The following is a 20,435-nucleotide window of genomic DNA, read 5'->3' as shown; positions in this document are numbered from 1 at the left end:
ATTGCTGGGTAAATAAGCATGGGAATAATGTAAATCCACTTCTACATCTCTACTCTTCCAAGGCAGGATTGACTTTTTCTTTTCTTTCTTTTTGGTTTGTTTGTTTGTTTGTTTGTTTTAGTTTTTCAAGACAGGGTTTCTCTGTGTAGCCCTGGCTATCCTGGAACTCATTCTGTAGCCTAGGCTAGCCTTGAACTCACAGAGATCCACCTGCCTCTACCTCCCGAGTGCTTGGATTAAAGGTGTGCACCACCACCACCCGGTGGGACTTACTTTACTTTTATATGCTCTCTCCTGAGTATCTCATATATCACCCCAGAGAAAAGACCAATTTAGTTTCACTCCAACAAGCAGCTGCAGCAGCACCAACGCAAGCCCAGCATCAGAACGCTGCATCATCAGAACGCTGCATGGTCTTTTGGCCTGGCTGTTATATCCTGATGGGTACCCACAAGAATCAACATGAGAATCTTTGCACATGAATTCATACATCCTTCACAATTTCAGATAACTTGTTTTACTGCCCACAGAGAATAGTACCTATTGTGAAAAACAAAGAATGCAATGTGTCTTTTAATTTTTAAAGAATTTATCAGTTTCATAATGAAAACCTTTTGAAACAGTACTTTTTACTTTGGAGCTCAGTACTACATGTTAATGATTCATTCCTACCTTGATTAATCAGACCTAGGAAATAATCCCTTGTTACTAGACTTTACAAAGCTATCTAAGTCTTCATAGAGTTCTACACTCAGAAGAAATGGGAGGAAAGTCCAACTGTACCACCTTCTCCAGACAAAACCCAGAGAGAGGACCGACAGACATGAGTCATATCTTTAGCTGGACAGCAGTGGATCTGAACCTCTTTTGTTTCCCTGGGAATGGGGGAGTGGTCAGGAATGAGCTCAATACTGCACAACGCTCTGAGATTAGAAAATGATATCACTGCCTCCCTCTAGCCAAGCTACACACATGCCAAGCAGGGTTGCCAGCATCTACTGAGTGGTGTTGAACAAATCAACTGATAAGTAACAAGAGGGTTTCAGCTTATGATTTTTCATTGGATTTGAAACACTTGGTAAAACAACTTTTCTATCTTCAAGGAGAAGAGAAGGAAATAAAAGCACACACCCTGTATGTCAACAGACATCTGAAGTGCCTCCCCGAGGAGTGTGCATGTTAGAAGGTACTTACGGCAAGTTAAAAAGTCCACGTCAGGGGAGAGAGACTGGTTACCACAATGACTAGGATCGGTGGTAAACATGGAAGGTCAGAAGACAGAGAAGAGCGAATTTTTCAAAATGTAACTAGGACCAAAAAGGAAGGAAGGAAGGAAGGGAAAAAAAAAAAAACCAAAAAACTGCAAAGTGTCTCAGGCAGGACGATCTCATGTCTGAGATTTTTAATTAAAAAAAATGCTTCCCAAAATAGATTAAGAAATAACTTTATTGTTTGACAATCCTGGGATTGAAAAGATATGTTTCTGATTCCAAGTAGACAAGAAGCATAATGTGAAAAGAAATTCTCTTTGAAAATTTAGCTTGTGAACTTATTACACTGTAAAGAATAACATTTAAGTTGCAGCCAACATTTGAAACTGGTAAACACTCTATTCCAAGCTTTGTAGCAGAAATTTTAAAGCATTATCAAAACCATGTCAGCCAAACAACAACAACAGCAGAGGCATTAACTGTTGCCTCTGACATAAGAGAAGCACTGAAAATATCACTCGTGTCCTACAGGAGCATTCCGAGGAAGGACCAGAAGGCTATTAGAATGGACACCCTTCTTCCACTGCAGTTCTGGGCACTTCTTTGTTCTGCAATATTCCTAGCTATTAATTTGGCCGAATTTGGCTTCTTAGAAGAGTCTCTGTCATATAATAAGCACAGTGTGGAATGGGGGAAGTATAAGGGTGCAGAGGGCCTGGGAAAGTAGAAAAAACAGTCACTTCCGAGACTTGCTGATGCTCAAGAAATCAGAGAAGCCTCCATGGGGAGGGTCTCATGTGCCTGAGAGCGTGTGCTTGAGAAAACACTGCTTAGAGGTAGCTCCGGTTCTGCTTCTTACTTAGTTACAGTTTGCCATGTCCTGTCATGGGGGAAGGTTCCACCATTTTCAGCAAAGGAAAAGCACTCTAAAGTTCCTCCTCCCCAAAGAAAAGGGTAAGAGCAAGCTTACTGTGACTCCACATAAAACAGCAGCTAACTCAGCAACCCACAGCCTGTGGTCAAGAGGTCTACGGAAACCCTGCGCTTGGGCTCTGGGAGCTGGACCTGCAGAAGTGTGGTGGAGGTGTGGCGTGTGGGAAAGGGGAGGTGACTTCTGAAGGTACACACATGGAGCATTTCCTTTATGCACTGATGGCACACTCTGCCACAGCAACCAAACAACTTAATCGGGGGATGGATTGACTGTACTCTCAGATTCAAAGAAGTCTGTGCCCCCAGCCACTCCCCACCTACTTCATGCAGCAGAGAACGGTCACTATTATCTACATGGCGTAAGGCCTTACAAGAAGCAGGCAAGTTTAGAAACAGCATGTTCTATTACAAAACACTTTCTATATACAACCTGAAATATTGAGAGGAGTGTCCCCCTCCCCATGTATACCACTGGACAGTCCCTGCACCCACAGGAATACAGCCATGCTTGAAAGAAACCTCAAGCAGCAGCAGGGAATTCGGAGGAAAGTCTGCAGGGAGACACCCCTTCCAGCCTCCATCCCAGATATAATGCTCTAAACGTCAAGCTGAAAAGGACCAGCAAGGGCAGATATTCAGATCAAATCATGTCTACAATGACCTAAATGATGCTGAAAAGAAAGCCCACTGACTGAAGCAATCACTTGTAAAAATCTAGTAAACTGAAAAATTCAAAGGAGAAAGTGGTGTATAAGAGCCTTCCTCCCCTCTCCCTCTTCAAATAAATCATTAAATACACTGGGCAACATAATTCCGTCTTTTATCATAATAATATAAACAATTTCCATCATCATCCTGAATATTACTTTATAAAGATATATATTTAAAGGCTTTCAAACAGTTTCAACCCAGCATCTGAAAATAAAGCATTAAAGATTCTGTATACAGTAACACATTCATGTGATAAGTGTATGAATTTACAACCATACATTATATATATATGTATATATATATATATATTTATATAAAAAACAAAATTGGCTGAAAGTTAAGGCTACCTACAAGGTTGTCCAAGAAAATTAAGCTTGTCAAAATAATTATAAAATTAAAGTTACACATGCATTTTTAAACCATCTAAACCAGATAAAGTTCAGCATCCAAAGTTTTCAAATGAACTCCAAGAAAGTACTACAGACATTTACATTTTCTTAATATGAACTGGTGTTTCCACAACATTACACTGACATTTTAGTCTTCACCAACCTCAAAATATAGCTAACAACAGAAACGTTTACAATTTGGTACCTAGCACTCTTAGAAGAGAGCAGGTTGCCAATGGCAGGCAGCAAGCATCATTCACAAATGTGCTGTTTATAATACTGTTGACCTGACGCGGGTGAGATGCTGAGCTTCAAAAGGAACTAAGAGTGAACATTTCATTAATAATCACATGTACCAGCAACCACATGATAAAGGTTTCAGGTTTTTCTGACTCAAAGTAATTAATTTAAACATGGAACAAACTAAAACTAAAATGCACCTGAATAGCCCCATTTGAAACAATACAGTGTCACTTTGCATGTGTGTCTGATACTGAATGAGAATCTTCTGTGGACAAAGGCTTCAAGACCAGCTTCAGAACTGCAGTCGTGACCAAAGCTCGGGGCACAGAGACCTCTAAGCTTCTACTGCGGAACTGAACTTGCTGAGATGTGGGCTTCTTATGAGGGATTAAGTGGAAGAGCTCAGTCTGTGCTATTAACAATGCGGTGAATTCTATATGTTCAGTTTGCACATTTTAAAGCTAGTTCATTCATCTCCCCAAATTTTATACATTGGTTTTAGGATGAGTATTAAGTGGCAATATAAGCAAGTTTTTAAAACAGTAATGTTCAGTGAGAGGGTACTTTGTTCCTGTTGGTCAAAAAGAAAATCCCATTTTATACATGATTAAAATTTAGTATTTTAGGCACTATCTTAATAAAATTAGCACCTCAATTATTAGTTCTTGACCACACAGGCTAATATTTGTGACAGATTACTGAAATAATCTTTCTTTTTTAAAAGACTTTGATCCTGTTTAATGATAAAAATATATCTATGTACTGAATCAATAACATACTTCGATAACTCATGGCTTTTTAATAAGAGCTGGTTTACCAAAAGAAAATTACTCCACTTCTACAGCAGAATCTTTACTACAGAATTTAGCATCATTGAGAAATCAGGTAAAACAATATTTATTAATACTTAGTGATGTAACAGGTTTGGTTGTTGTTTTTTTCCCTCCAAATACCTTTAAACATTATTTCTCTGGCAGTTTTTTAGTAACAGTGTCTAAAGAATACAATATTTAAGGTCAATATACAAAACCACCTTAGGGAATTACTGCAAGATGCTACTCGCCAACATGGCCTGGCATCTGTCTTAGTTCATTTGCCCTTCATCTCTGTTAACAATAAAATCCAAGAAACAAATTTTCAGAACCACCGAGAAGATGAAACAGGTGATTGTCTTTGTGAGTCATACATACTGAGGAAGATGAAGGAATACAATGATGTACTTAGAAGCCAAATCCAGACGGAGAATGCTTGCTATCGCTACGACCCAGTGGAATGCAAGGTGGGAATAGGGTAGAATTTGGAGATACGGCTCTGTGCTGAGGGATTAAGACATTCCGACTCCCCCGTCATTTTAAAAAACACTTCCTGCTCCTGCAGTTTCCTGGCAAACTCTTCTTCCAGTGTCTTAAGAAGAAAGAGACAAGAGTTATGCACTGTTTTACACTGTACATAGAATTTACTCTGACAGCCAAGATTACACCACTGTCCATGGTCTGGAGGGATGGCTTAATGTCTCTTGTAAGGACAGCTCAGTTCCTAGTACCAAGTGGCTCACAACTGTCTGTAACTCCAGCTCCAGGGGATCTGATGGCCTCCATAGGTACCCGCACCCACATGCACACACCCACACACAGATATACATGCATACACATAACTTTTTAATCTTAAAAAACAAAACAAAACTCCTAGCCCCGAACATTTTATTCAACAGTTAAGACCACATACTTTTCACAACCCCAGGTTCAAGATTCAGCTCAGTTAATCCTCTGCTACAGCAGAAGGGCACTGCCTAACTTACCTTGTTGGCATGCCACGTGAACATTAAATGTGAGCACCCAGCAGGTGACACCTATTAGTAACTTTCACCTACTTTTTGTGTCAGTGACATATACATCTTTCTTCCACACTGAAACACAAGCCATATAAACCTAAGTATCTAAACTAGATTCATCTTTTATACCCACAATACATAGCAAAAATACTAAGTGTTTGATAAAAAGAGCTGCATCTGTTGAAACCTAACCCCAATGGTTTCATGAGGTTAACCTTTTGAGTGGTGATTAGGTCACAAGAATAGAGTAACAAGAAATTGCCCTCCAAATGTTTTTTTAAGGGGCAAGCAGAGTTCTTTTCCTGAAGAAGGTAGCCCTCACCAGAACCTGACCATGCCAGAACTCTGGACATGGACTTCTCAAGCCTCCATCTTATAATATTTTGTTACAGTGAACTGAATGGACAGGTACTGGTGACTGTAGATAAGTCATTTAAAGAAAAGTGCTATTGTTTAGGTTGAAACAAAGTACAAGAAGGTTAGTCAGAAGAAGTAAAACATGCACTTAGTCATGAGGCAATGTCAGAAATTGATAGGCAGGACAGAGAGAAGACAAGAGAAGTCTTCAGACAAGAGAAGCTGAGACAGCAACACCAAGACAGAGGTGGCAGAAGGAATGGTTACTCTATCCATGGGGAGCACATGGAGAACCAAGTGGCTAGAGGGAGAGACAGTCAGCCCGTGTCTATCATTGTGAAGGCTGCCAAGTCAAACTGCAGGCTTTGTGTCCTGCTTGATGGAACTGAAGATTTACCAACACCTCTATGACACCTTCAGATGTTCACGAAGATAACTGACAACAGATGGCAAGCAAGAATAAGGAAAGGAACTAAGGTCAGAAGGCCTAGCAGGGCATGGCTGAGCAAGCTCAGCAAAGGGAAAGAGATACATACCAGAAATGAGTCACAATTAATATCTGGTTGAATGCTAAGTATCACAGATTAGGTCAGCCAGGTTCTAACCTGGATGTCAATTAAGAGAGAGGATGCGGACAGTTAATCAATCTTTCATTCTATTGGGCATGACAAATTTAGCTCAATAGTTATATACATTTCGATTGGCTTTGAAAGTTATAAATTTACAAACTCAAGTTCCATTTGCTCTCGGGATACCATCTTACAAGGTCTCTAATTTGCAGTAAAGCTCGTTAAGGAAGGGAATGGCTCAGTTGCCTTTAGCCTACCAGCTATGGTTGGGTTAAGACTTCTGTTGGTCTTTTCTGTGTCGAACACACAGATTGTAAGCCCAGTGCCACTTAGAGATCTTTGGCAACAGTTAAATCTGCATCTCTCACACAATTGAGCCTGTATGATAATGAGTATTCAGAGATGGGTACTACGGGGGGGGGGGGGGGGTGTGTGCTCACCAACCTAAGACAGAACGCCTGTGTGGCCTGAACAGGTGTCTCCATGGCAGGTAAGGTAACCTGCTCACGTCCCATGCAACCTAAGTCAGAAGCTCATTTTTTAGTAATAGGAAGGGACCTGTTGGGCCCTGGCTCCCATTTTGGGTAACTGTTGCATTGCTTGCTGACCTTGACCATGTTATCATCCCTATGCTAATTCCCTGGGAGATTCCACCCTCCTGAATGCTTAAGGGAAGCTCCTTGTCTGTGTATACAGCATATTGGGCGTTAACAGCTTAGAAGCAAGATTGTAAAACATCAGAATCGGGGTTGGGGATTAGCTCAGTGGTAGAGCGCTGGCCTAGCAAGTGTAAGGCTCGGGGTTCGATCCTCAGCTCAAAAAAAAGAAAAAAAAAAAAATCAGAAGCAAACTTCTGCCCACTGGGGTTCTCCAATTGTGCTGTAAGCCTATATTTAAGACCTCCCTCCTTCAATAAACGGCATTCAGCATTCCAAAAAAAGGAGAAGGAGGGAGAAGGGGGAAGAGGAGGAGGAGGAGGAGGGTCAAAATCATGATGAGGAAACCCACAGAGACAGCTGACCGGTGCCAGTTGGAGCTCACTGACTCTGGCCTGACAGCCCGGGAACCTGCATGGGACCAAACTAGGCCCGCTGAATGTGGATGACAGTTGTGTGGCTTGATCTGTTTGTGGGGTCCCTGGCAGCAGGACCAGGACTTATCCCAGGTGCATGAACTGGCTTTTTGGAGCCCATTCCCTGTGATGGGATACCTTGCTCAGCCTTGATACAATGGGGAGGGGCTAGGCTCTCCTTCAACTTGGTATGCCAGACTTTGTTGACTACCATGGGAGGCTTTACCCACTCTGAGGAGTGGATGGGGGTAGAGTGGGAGGGAGGTGAGGAGGCGGGAGAAGGGGAGGGAGGGGGAACTGGGGTTGGTATGTAGAATGAAAAAAATTTTAATAAATAAATATTTTTTTAAAAAGAATAAAATAAAAAAAAAATAAAAATTTTTAAAAAAGGAGAGGATGGGGGAACACATGTCATATTGGTGGAGCTCCTAGAGGAAGGAAAGGTGAGATGAAAATTGAGTTCAATCTAGTGTCTGCTGAGGTGACATTCTCCATCAGCTTCAACAGGTGTGCACTAGTCATTTAGAACATTCTAAGAACTCCTCTAACAGCAAGATACAGATCGGTGAACAAACAGAGAAAGAAACTCCCTGCTTCTAAGGGGCTTATATTCTCATGGAATAAGACAACAGAGAATATATCTGGTGGTGAAGGATATAATAAAGAAAAACAAACAAGACAGGATACAGCACATTGAGATGGGAACCGAGTGATGAAACAAGGCCCTCACAGGCACAGTGACCCTGGAGAAGAGGAGGCCTAGAGGAAATGAACTGAGTGAAAAGTTCAAACTGAGAGTAACAAAGCTAATGAGCTGGGCACAGTGGCCATGCCTGTAATCTCAGTACCTGGGAGCCTAAGGCAGGAACACTGCAAGCTTGAAGCCAGCAAACCCTGATTCAAAATAGCAATAGTAACAGCATTAATAAACATACCTGTGGTCTCAAATATTGAGACACTGCTTTCTTTATATACATCACCCACTTTTAACTTGTTTTTCCTTCTGCTTTTTGAGACTGGGTTTCATGTAGCCCAGGCTAACCTCAAATTCATCATGTAACTGAGGATGACCTTGAACTTCTGATCCTCCTGTCTCCACCTACCAAGTGCTCAGATTTCAGGCATGTACCATCATCACTGAGATACACACCAGGCAGGAAGCTCATAAGAAAATAAAGGTTTATGTCTTAAGGAATAACAAAGGAATGTGGACAACAGTAACAGCAGGAAATACAATGGTTAACCAATGAAGTCAGGCCATCAGGGAAGTCCAGTTACAAACAAGGGAAATGGAAGGGAAGAGGAAATAAGCCATTCTTACGTTTCGTGTCTTAAATTTAATTCAAGGCCTTTGTTACTGTGGCTTTGGCTAATAGCAGACTCGCCGTCCCTGCTTTCTTCCTGTCCTCCTCCCTAAGCCCCACACCCTGTACTACTCTGCAGGGGGAACTATTTGTCATTTTACACATGCAGTATTTTTGCTCTTTCTATTTCCTCTGCTTGTCCCATTCCTTTCCAATCTACCCACCTGCCTGCAAGTAATTATTCATGCTTCATACCCTACCCGGCTTCTCCCTCTTCGACCTCTTCAGAGATTTCAGCACTCCTCCTCTTCCTATGTTCACATACTCTGCTCCCCTGCATCCTGTTCTAATCCACCCCCCAACAATGACCTTCCCACCTGTAATCACTTCTCACCAGATCCTGACCTCTGGGAATAGGGACACTGTCTTTTCATTTCTGCAGTATCCAGGTAAGGGATGGACCACACCCAGCACGCAGCACAGCTTTAAGTTACCTTCTTCCTTGGCCTCAGCCTCTCTCTCCACTCCTTTAGCTCCTGGCTGTGCTCCTCATCCAACTCCTTCAGTTTCTGAGTCTCGTGTTCAACCAACAGGTGGCATTTTTCATTCTGAAAATAAAGTTAGTATTACGTTTTGTTTTTTTTTTTCAGGTCAATGGAGCAATTTTTAACAGATACAATTTTCTTTCAAAATAACAAATTATTGGCTAGATATCATGCTGTTATGGAAGTTCAAATTCTCCTTTAAAAACTAAGTGCCAAGAGTTGTGGAACAGTCTGTTTTATAAGTGTATAAATGCCTTCACTGTTTTTGAAATTTTTGTATCTTCTTGCAAAAAATACTAAATATCATATAAAACTGTTAACATAATATATATAAAAAAGAACTTAAGCAGAAATACTTTGGGCTTTTGCTTTTCCAGTTGGTAAAAGATTTGGAATTAGTAAGTATTCTACTCCAGTAAATTAACCAAACATACAGAGTATCAAAATTACCTCTGTTACTCTGAAAGTATAAGCATTTCATGCATTCCCTAGATGGACTATGCATTCCATATGAATTCCAAAAATAGTCCTCTCTAAAGTCTAATTTCCTACAAAAAAAAAAATTCCAAATGTTTACCATTTTTTTAACAAAACCAGAAAATCAGCCATATCCTTTTAAATTAAAAAAATACTTTTTAATTAATTTTTATTAATTTAGCTTCGTGTTTACATTCACCTTGGTTATATGAAACAAAAACAAGGCTCTATGGTACTGCACAGCTCTTCCTTTGGAGCTATGCAGGCAGCACATGCTTTCAATGCTCTAGCCCTTTCATAAGCAGTATGTGCAAACTTGGATTAGTCCTTATTTTCTCCACAGAAGCCACACAAGCTGGCTGGCCACTACACTCCCCATTGTCAGGCTCCTGAACCTAACCTGCAGCTGATGCAGCTCTCGGACATTGGCCTCACACTGCAGCTGCAGATCCCGCATCTGGCTCTCATGTTTTTGATGCTGAGCCATTCTCTCATTTTTCTGCCTCTTTTCTTCTTGTGCAGCAAACTATAAATAAGAAAAACAAAAGATAATTGAATTAGGAAGCAGTGTAACCTCTGCATACTCTACATGTATAATTAGGGAATTTAACAAAGCTTAAACAACAGTAAATTAAAGCTGTAATCCTATACTCCAACCTGTAGCCTACAGATCTAGGTAAAGGGAGAGGAAATGATTGCTGGATTACAGCCTCCATGTTTCAATTGCTTACTCATCTCCAGTGGAAGAAGATGACCTGTCTGTTGCTGCAGAAGTGTCACAGGGTAGACAAGTTATCTCATTCCCATGGTCTAAGATCTGTCCAGGGAGAGATGGCTTTGCCCTCTATGGTCCCACACAGGGAAGACTAATTGGAACATAACATACCCTTGCCCCATCCCAGAAACTTAAAATAACAATCCCAAGGAGAGACTAAATGTCTAAACCCAATTATGAGATACTTTTAAAGGTTATTCAAAGGTGTTAAACCCTGAAAAGGAACCATCTGTTTAAGTACCTGTTTAATTTTTTCACGGTCCTGGTCTGGTGTGGCTGTTGAGTTAATTCTCAAACTTTTCTTAAACATGGCCATTCGTGTCTTGGCTTCACTTCGTTGAATCTTGGGTAGTCTTGCTCGTTCCTGAGTCTGTCTGTTCTTCAATTCCTCAATAAGTCGTTGATTATAACGCTGCATTTGTTCTGTTTCCTAAGAAGATTTAAACAGACTTGAATGGTGTGGCTATAACTTAACTCTCAGCACCCACACTCATGGTCCACGCATTTTTACTATTTCCCATAGGTACCTTCTCCATAACTGCATAATGAGTAACAAAATACTAGGCAAAAATAATTTATAAGAAAAGAAAGTTCTTAGATGACAGCAGTGTTCAGGAAAGACACGTTACTAAGATACCCGAGTCACAATTGGAACCAGCGAGATACAAGATGAAATGACAATTTATTATAAGGTCTTTAAAATACTGTAAATGATAGAAAAGTTTGCAATCAAAATTAAGATTACAAACAAGTACTCAAAATTCAAAAAAAAAAAAAAAAAAGGTAAAAGAGAAATAAAGCCAAGAATCTATTCTCTAAGAAATTAAACTACAAAGCAGAGTAACTCTGTGAAGTAAAATGAGCAGAGAGGTGAAGACATTCCCTTCGCTCACCTTCTCGTGGCGTTTAAGCAGCTGGTGTCTCTGCATGAAGTACTGGTCTTTGAGCTGCTGCTTCAGCAGCTGGTGCTTCTCTTGTAAGTGTCGTTCTTCAAGCTCCCAAATAGCAGCTTCTCGTGCTACAAGGCAGTGGTTTTCACAGGGTCACTAAGTTCTTTTCACTAATGTCCAATGCCCTTCATTTTAATATTTTCATTAAAGTGTTTTATATACACTAACTTACACACACAAACAGATACTCCAAGGTATAAATAAAATGCTACCAATGTAAAATAGCATTTATTATCACTTTTTATTTTGTTTTAATATCCTAAACTAAGAATGTCCTACCAGGAATGCCAAAAACCCACCTTAAAAAGAAAGAAAAAAACTACACTAGTCTATGAGGGGAGGGGGAGATAAGGACTTAAAATTCCATCCTATCATCTTCTTATTATATAATTATATATGATATACTTACATTGGTAATTATAAGGCATAATGAGTATATATGGTAATTATAAGGCAAAATGAGTATATAAAATTATTCAGATAGATTAAATATGTCTTAAGTTGGGTTATTTGTGGTTTTTTTTTGGGGGGGGGGAGTTGTTTTTGAAGTGTTGAGAGTTGAACCAGGCCCTTAAATGCAGGGTACCATGTACACAATAAGTACATATTCTACCAACGAGCTACATCTCTAGTCCATGTTTTAAGTATACTTTTAGAAACACTTCTATATTTCACAGTATTTCTCAATTTTTAAAAAAAGAAACTTTTATTTGAACTTTATCTTTCCCCTTGCCACCCTAGCAAAGAAAAGCACTCAGTACTCCGCAATGCACACCTCAAGGCAATGTTTCCGAGGTATTTCTGATACTTTTTGTTGTGTGAGCACACACTGTGGCCTCTCACATACCTCTCATAAGCTGCTGCTTGTTATTCAAGCACTCTCTCTCGATATTGGCCAACTCTGCCTTCTGTTGCTGGATGATCTTTTTCAGAGAGCCATCTAATTCTTGTTGTTGCTTCTGAACAAATTCTTGTTCCTAATAGACACAGTTAACCATCTGTTAACACATATCTACTGAACTGAACATTCAGTTACCTAGTGCCTATGTATTAGTGAAGTTCTTTCTTCCTCTTTAGGGAAAGTGATGGAGACTGACCCAAGGTCTTGTGCATGGAAGGCAAGTACTCTAGCACTGAACTGTATCTCTTGTGCTTAAGAAGATTTCTAAGTGAGGCTTACAAAGCTGGCGGCGTTTTTAAAAAAAAAAAAAATCACTAAAATTATATTGTACAGATACAGCACAAATGTATTGGTCACTCAACTCAAATCTAGAAAAGTATTAGAATGTACAAACACTCTAAATTCACTATTAAGAATGATACACATAAAAAGTATACATCAATTCATAATTAAAATGTTCTATTTCATTAACAGCTTTGGGAAAATAACAAAATTACAACTTCTGAAGCTGAATGTCTGCTCCACTATGGTTTAACTAGAACAAGAGTAAATAAGAAAGTCTTTTTAAGATTACAGGCAATGAGAGAGAGAGAGAGAGAGAGAGAGAGAGAGAGAGAGAGAGAGAGAACAGTGTAACACTATTTTTCTAGGAAACAGACTGAAGCAGAAGGACCTCGCCTGAACTAACAGTGGAGGACAGCGCTTATCATCTATAACCTGTGCCTAAAAGAAAAAGAGTTTGAAGACTTAAACAATGCCTGGCTAGAGAGAGATAAATTAGGGTTAGGAAAGTAACATTTTATGAAGCTAAACACAAAATTCTTACAATGAAGAAATTCTATCAACACATTTGAGACTCTCTAACTTACTTAATAAGTATTTGTTGGACACCTAACATTTGCCAAATGTATGCTTTAAAAAAGGTAAGTCTGGATCTCTATCCCCTTTTGGCAGTAACAAAAGATAGTGTTTAGTTCAAAGGATACACAAATTTAAAAAATGTAGGTTTATATTTTAGGGCTGAAACAATACTTATTGAGAGTCCTTTTCTCTTTTCTTTCCTGCATCCAGGAAACAATCAAGTCCCAGCTCTATTTCAGAACTGTTCTTTGGGACATGGACAGAGTCAGACAAGATCTGGATCACTACCAGCCTGGTCCTTAATGCACATAGTCTGGCAAATCTCCTTCAAGAGCTGGCCTATGGCAGTGCCTCTGGAGTTGGTTGTGAGGGAGTAATGTGGAGTTGCAAATGGTACCACCATTTCATCTGTATATTCATGTATGTTTTACTATAAATCCAAATACACAGTAGCAGAAAGAAAGACTAATAAAATGTCTCTATAAAATACAACTAGTGCCAGGCGGTGGTGGCACACACCTTTAATCCCAGCACTCGGGAGGCAGAGGCAGGCGGATCTCTTTAAGTTTGGAGACAGCCTGGTCTACAGAGTGAGTTCCAGGACAGCCAGGGCTATACAGAGAAATCTTGTCTCAAAAAAACAAAAAAACGAAAAAGAAAAAGGAAAAAAAACAAAACAAAACAAAACCAAAACGCTTCTATTTATTTAGTCATCTAGAATAAATAAAGCCTTTTAGGTATTGTTCAAGAGATGCAAAATCTGCATGCCACCTCTTAAGCAATTACAACAAATAAAAAAGCAACTTACATTCCTCTTTTTCCTATAACAAATATTTGTAATAAAAATATTATTTCTTTTAACTTCTGATACAAAGTGTCTACATGTAAACTTGTTCAATGAATGTTTAACCTGGAGATGCAGTGAGGAATTTCTCTTGGTCAACAATTTTAACATTGGGTTGCATCTTAGATTTTTTTTAAATATCTGCTCCAACAGTTTAACTAGCATATATATCGACTTTATATTTAGACTCAGAAGTCAAGTATCAAAGTATAAACTCAAGCCAATAAATATGTGAAACAAAAAGGTAAATAAAAGCTCTGCCACTGAGTACGTGTGATTTCTGTCTGTACCATCTGTGTGTATGCCACTGTCCTTAAGATCTGGATTACATGAGGTGTCTTGAGGGACTCAGTACTGGGAGGGGGGGGGAGGAGATGCTGGGTACAGTGCAACCAAAAACAATGAGAACAGCCCAGAGTACAAACCGAGGATGAGAAAGTCAAAGTCAAGGCAGGCAGTGCTTAGATCAGTGTGGGAGTACTTCCTGAGAGGAGCTAGCAAGAGCCAGGACCCCACAGCTCAACAGGAAAGCAGGATTTAAATGGCAATCTAGATGGAGGGCACCACACAAGTAGTTTACATTAAAGTTAAAAATTACCTGAAAAAGACCCTTATATACAAATTAATACACTTCTTTGTTTCAAATGAATGTAATTTTAATATTATTGCCCATTCACTAAATTTCTCAACGTCAAAAGCCAAATACAATACATTCAAAGTGGAATTCGTAACTAGAAATTGCTCTTAGGAACCGAAGAGAAATTTCATAGGCTGGAGAGAGGGCTCAGAGATTAAGAGCACTGACTGTTCTTCCAGAGGTCCTGAGTTCAATTCCCAGCAACCACATGGTGGCTCACAGCCATCTGTAATGAGATCTGGCGCCCTTTTCTGTATACTAAATAAATAAATCTTTAAAAAAAAAAAAAGAGAAATTTCACATTCTAAAAAGTCTACATGGATTTCATTCTGCCCTTAAAAATACCTATGAGCTTATCAGTAGAAGTCACAAAAACCAACAACAAAAGAACCCAAACTAAAAAAGCCAAAAATCGTTTCTAAAAATGGCCTCATACACTATGAAGTCAGTGACCATTAAAAGCACAAGTTCAAATTCTGATAAGTAATTTTATCATCGGTTAACTAACTGTAAGTACTGAAACTACGGCAGCTTTGGGTCCTAACAACCATCAGAAAAGGTTATGATGAGTTGGACTATTTGTATGAAATTTGATCACTTACTCAACAGACTCACTCAAAAATGGTAATGATCAGAAAAGAGATTATAAATCATAATTTCATGTTTAAAAAAAGCATCTGCCAATTGCTTTTTTAATCTAATTTGGAAGTGAGGGAAACAGAAATGGCTGAAATCAAGCTGTATTCTATCTACTCCAGCAGTATATACTAAACATCACAAACAAAAATTACCATGTTATATTGGCTAGCCTTTCCTATGGGAACTGTGAGAAAGAATACAGTTTGGAATTCCAGACAGTTTCAAACTACAGTAAAAATAACAACACTTTATTATTGACAATTTGAATAAATGGAGACAAATTAAACGGAAGTTAAATCACTCCTTTTACCATGGCTTTTCTGACCATATCCATAATCAAGACATCTAAATTGTATGTAATCAAAATGTCACTTCACACCAAGATAAAAATCTAATCACAGCATTCAATTTCTCACATGTGCAAAGTTTACAAAACTCTACCAGGAAGGTATTTTACTTTTCTTAAAAATCACGAAAATTTCAAGTTAGAATGCATGGTGAAGAGGCAGAAAAATAGAGCCCTCCACTGCAAGTGTTCTGCTTCCCGCTCTCCTGCTGATGCCATAGAGACAGGGTCTGTAGCAGATCACTAGTCTTCCGTGCCCATGTGCCACATCTGGAGAAAGGACGTACTCCATCCCTACATGAGGATGGTGCCAGTGAGAACCAGATATGGAAACTCTGAAGAACACTGTTAATGCTAAGTGTGTGCCAGACTACTGTTACTGTTATGATTGGCATCAGCTCTCCATAGTCTACATTTCAGCCAATGAAGTTAATAACGAAAGGCACATGTGAGTCAAAGAAAGCACAAGTAAAACAGAAGGCACCTCCCACAGCACGCCGACTTACGTCCTGCATTTGGGCGTTGAACACTGCACAAGATGACAACTGAAAAGACTGAATCATGACCTGAGCAACACCCTGTGGATCAGAATACAGTGCACCTCCCAGGTGAGAAAACAGACATCTGGACGACTTTGTGTAAACGGAAAGAATAACTGCACGAATGTCGACCTTCAGGACTAGGTCAAATTAATTAACAGAGGGACTTATCTCCCATCTACAGAATAAAAGGTGAGAACTAGGTCAGTGGTTTCCAAACTCCAATGTGTTACTTATTTTTAAAAGTCCAGATAGATAGACAGACAGACAGAGACAGACAGCTCTTAGGCCTAAGAGTGGGTACAGCACCTGCCGAAGCCCCACATGTGGAAAGAAGAAAGGACTCTCAAAAAATGTTGCCCTCCAACAAAACACAGATAAATGAAATATGAAAGAAACAACAGAAGGGAGGAGAGAAGGAGAAGGAAGAAAAACAGGGGAGGGAAGGGTGGAACAAGGAGGAACAGAAAAAGTCCTCTTTTCCACACAGTAGCAAGACCCTCGGCCCTACAACCCTTCCCTTGAATAAGGGCTTCTAGGAATAGTCTGAAAGCCTGGGGCCTAGGTGTCAAATTCTGTGCCAGCTCCATGGCTGCACAGCTATGACTTCACTCTGAAAACAGTCTAAAACAGACTGTAAAATTACCAAATTTTAGTAAATTTATCAAAGGTTTAAAGACTTTTGAAGCGCTACATTCTAAACTCCACTAAATTTACAGGAAGAATTTACCATTAATTATTTCTTTCATAGGAAAACATAAGCCAGCCCCCCAAATTACATGGAAAGTCATTTTTTTTTTTTTTTTTACTAAAATTAGAGTACAGGATCACTCAATTCATTCAACAATAAATTCTTATTCTCAACTCTTAAGTTTGATATACTTTAGGAACTAAAAACCATCCATTACAGTCCTTTTAAGACAAAATTATATTGCTATTATTTATTACCTAGTTTGAAATCTAAACTAACCAAAAGTAAATGCGTAGCTGGCAAGGTCTCCCTTTCACTTGTTCACAATAAACACTAGCCAGATGAGGAGCATCCAGACCAGGCTGAGTGAGCAGCCTTGACAAGAGAGCAGCATGGTGTGCTGTCTGGCAATCCAGTGTATGCACATGCAGCTGAAGTTGTTGGGGAGAGAAGCCTGGTTTTACCAGATGTGTCCCTGGGTGAGTCATTTCCTTTCCCTCGCTGCTAAGACGGGGTGATGTCGTTATGGGACTGAGCTCATATATGTGGAGCATCAGAATAAGTGCTAGGCACACAGCAAATGCTATGTCTGTCACTATATCCTTCAACGAGACATCCTCAAAAGACAAGACAAAATGTCTCAGAGCCTTATGGCAAGAAAAATACTAATTTTATTCAACTCAACTACCTTTATTAAAAATTATAAATTCTAAGATCACAGCTTTCTTCTTTTTCATAATATAAAAATGTTACTAGCGCACACACACACACACACACACACTTCAATGGCAGTATATGCCATGGTCCCTAATGGATTTTTTGTTTCTTCTGTGTTTCTTTATAGGGTCCTATAAAGTCTAAAAGTTTAGGAATCACTTTTTTTGTTATTACATAAAACCACATTAAAAGGATAACACATTGTGGTAACACATTGTGGTAACTGGAAAATTCTGTTAAAATTTCAATTATCTAGTTAATTCATTCATATCGTAACAATATTCTGCCCATTTAGCTGTTGGATTCTAAATCAAAAGTCAATAATATACTAAAAATTTGTCTTTAAAGTTGACAATGTTGTTGATCTTAAAAGTAATTAAATACCATTTAATAATAAAATTTACCATTTTTATTCTAAAAGGTTTACTAATAGGCATTTTTTTTCTAAGCAGAGACTTACATATCTACCCCCACCTCTGCCCTAAAGGTTGTCTACCAAGCCCTGGCACCACTTCTTAAAAACATAGGCTTCCATCGTGATAAAAATCAGTAACAGTAGCCATTACATTAACGTATTTGTTTCTTTTATCTGGAATCAACTTTCCAAACATTTCAATTACTTTCATATTAGTAATTTTAATGTGACCAAATATAAATTCAGCATTATTTAAAAAAAGAAGATCCTGGGTATCTACAGATGGAGAAAGTCCAACATTAAATAATAATTACAGTTAAAATCTCCTCTTTCAACCATGGTTTCCTGAGCCAAGAGAAAAGGCTGCTTGCTGTTTTTAGTAGCACTAAGCTGCTGCCGTTACCTGAGCGTGCTGGCTTTGTGCAAGCTCCTCTTTCCTTCGTTTCATGAGCTCTTTTCTCAGCTCTTTAGGTGCTTGCTCCACGTCATTTATAACCTAGTGTATAAGCATGCAGGGGGTGGGGAAGTAAGACTTCCTCCATGGAAAGCATGTGCGTATGTGAGCAGAAAGCTACAAGTCAAAATTAAAGTTGTTAGAAGATCCCTTCCAACATGCATTAGCATAAGCGTTAGTTGGTGGGAAAGGATAAAAAGATAGAAGATGCTTAATCTCAGTGCAGAGCAGGAGGACCTGGCATGCAAAGGTCCACTCACTGCTTGATCATCCCCACGTACCAATCAGTTAAGGAGCCTCAGAGCACTAGGGCTGAGGTAAAAGTGACAGGTTCAACTGCCTTCTTGAGAAATCAAAAGCTACAAAGAAATTACAGACCTGGCGATACTGTTTGAACCGCTAAACACATGAAGAGCTAACTCCATTTACGAAGTGCAAACTGGACAGCGGATTGGACAACACCAAAGAGACAGCTCTAGCTGAGCCACTTCAGGACACCGGGGTAGGAGGGAGAAGTGGGACTTCAAATGGACACAGGAAAATACATGAACTACACTTTTCCATAAAACATGCCATTTTTACATGGGGTGACAAAAATGAATACAGCTGATGACTTCCTGAAGGACTGGATATATTCTCTTTGGTGAAAACTGAAGCCAAACTAGTCAACTTTAAAATCAGTAATGTAAACACTCTTAAAATTTAGTAAACTATGATTTCTTACAACAAAGTATGTTTTTAAATGAAGTATATCTTTAAATTCTTTCTTTTTTACCAAAACCCTAAATGTGACTTTCACCCATCAAAAGATCTATAATCCAGATCTGAAAAACAAGCATGTGTTTACAAGTACAAGCACCCAAAGAGCCCAGATTCCAAGTCACCACATGTCACTGGCACCCAAGAAAGAGACTGATTTTGATTTAACAGTGTCTTTAAAGTTCCCATCAGTAATTCCTCATGAAACCAAATCACCAGTAAAAGCAAGAGACTCCCCAAATGCAAGAAGTTTAGCAATGAGGAAAAAATACACAGTAAGATTATTTAATATAAATACATCATGATCTCAAACCTAGCTAAAACTCTCCAAATTCAAAACAGTAACTACAGATTTATTCATCTGGAATTAAATCTTTTAATTTCATCTGATACAAAGATTAGTCTCTCAACAAATGACCCAGATTTTTTCTTAACTAACAAAGACATTTATCATGGTATATGAAGCAATTCTATATAAGGCATAGCAACAACAAAACAACCTTTTAGAAATGGCGGCTACAGCGAATGAGGCTACACACCAGTGTGCACGGTTGACCTAAGGGAGGCATCGAGTACTTGCTGTTACTGCTCAGTCCTACTCGAACACATCCTTAAGATTCAACAATATGGTGTTCAGTTTTCTTCCTAATTAAATGCTAAATTCAAATGCTAAAATCTTGGTAACTGAGACATGTAACAAAAGTGAAAATACATTTCCTAGTTCGGTTGAGACATTTTCTTCCAAACCTAATAGAACTGATCATAATTATTTTCCCTGGGGTTGTTTATTTATATCCTGAAAATGTAAATCCTTCTCTTGCACTGAATATGTAGAACAAGTCATAAACTTATCACTGAAAATTGCTTGGGTGTATTTTATTTTAATCTAGGGACAAAAGGACAGTACATGGGAAGCCTCTTTAAGAGCTGATGACAATCAGCTCTATAACAACATGGAAGCAACTCAGAAAAACCAAAACCTTTTTATAATTATATGTCTTGTGCTTTTTTGAATATCAAGCTATTCAGTTTCTGCTTGGCAAAATGTCTAAGAAAATCAATAAACCTAATAGAGAAAAATTCAAACATCAAGTACTTTGTAAACGATAATTCTTGTTGCTACCAGTAAATACCAATGAGGTTAAGTTCTCTTGAAAAAGTATTTCTAAATAAAAAGCCCTAAATATTCCATAAATAAGAGGGAATGGCAGAATAAAATACAGTTTTGACTTTATCTGAAGATTTGGATCAAAATTAAGGGAGAC

The 20,435-nt window shown here is 38.9% G+C and overlaps 1 protein-coding gene across 1 annotated transcript in view; it reads right to left on the bottom strand.

Annotated features, from left to right (window-relative positions):
* Positions 1–1,428: 1,428 nt before the first annotated feature.
* Positions 1,429–20,435, bottom strand: part of Slk (STE20 like kinase) — a 60,221-nt gene continuing 41,214 nt past the window's right edge. The window contains exons 13-18 of the mRNA XM_036171948.1: positions 12,215–12,344; positions 11,311–11,435; positions 10,659–10,847; positions 10,043–10,168; positions 9,115–9,228; positions 1,429–4,891 (exon numbers count right to left, since the gene is read on the bottom strand). Coding sequence (XP_036027841.1) covers positions 4,745–4,891; positions 9,115–9,228; positions 10,043–10,168; positions 10,659–10,847; positions 11,311–11,435; positions 12,215–12,344 — 831 coding nt within the window. The 3' untranslated portion in view covers positions 1,429–4,744. The remainder of the gene's footprint in view (positions 4,892–9,114; positions 9,229–10,042; positions 10,169–10,658; positions 10,848–11,310; positions 11,436–12,214; positions 12,345–20,435) is intronic.

The sequence above is a fragment of the Onychomys torridus genome, chromosome 1, assembly GCF_903995425.1.
Source record: "Onychomys torridus chromosome 1, mOncTor1.1, whole genome shotgun sequence".
Taxonomy (NCBI): domain Eukaryota; kingdom Metazoa; phylum Chordata; class Mammalia; order Rodentia; family Cricetidae; genus Onychomys; species Onychomys torridus.
The sequence above is the reverse complement of the archived record's forward strand: the minus strand, read 5'-3'. Positions and strand labels throughout refer to the sequence as shown.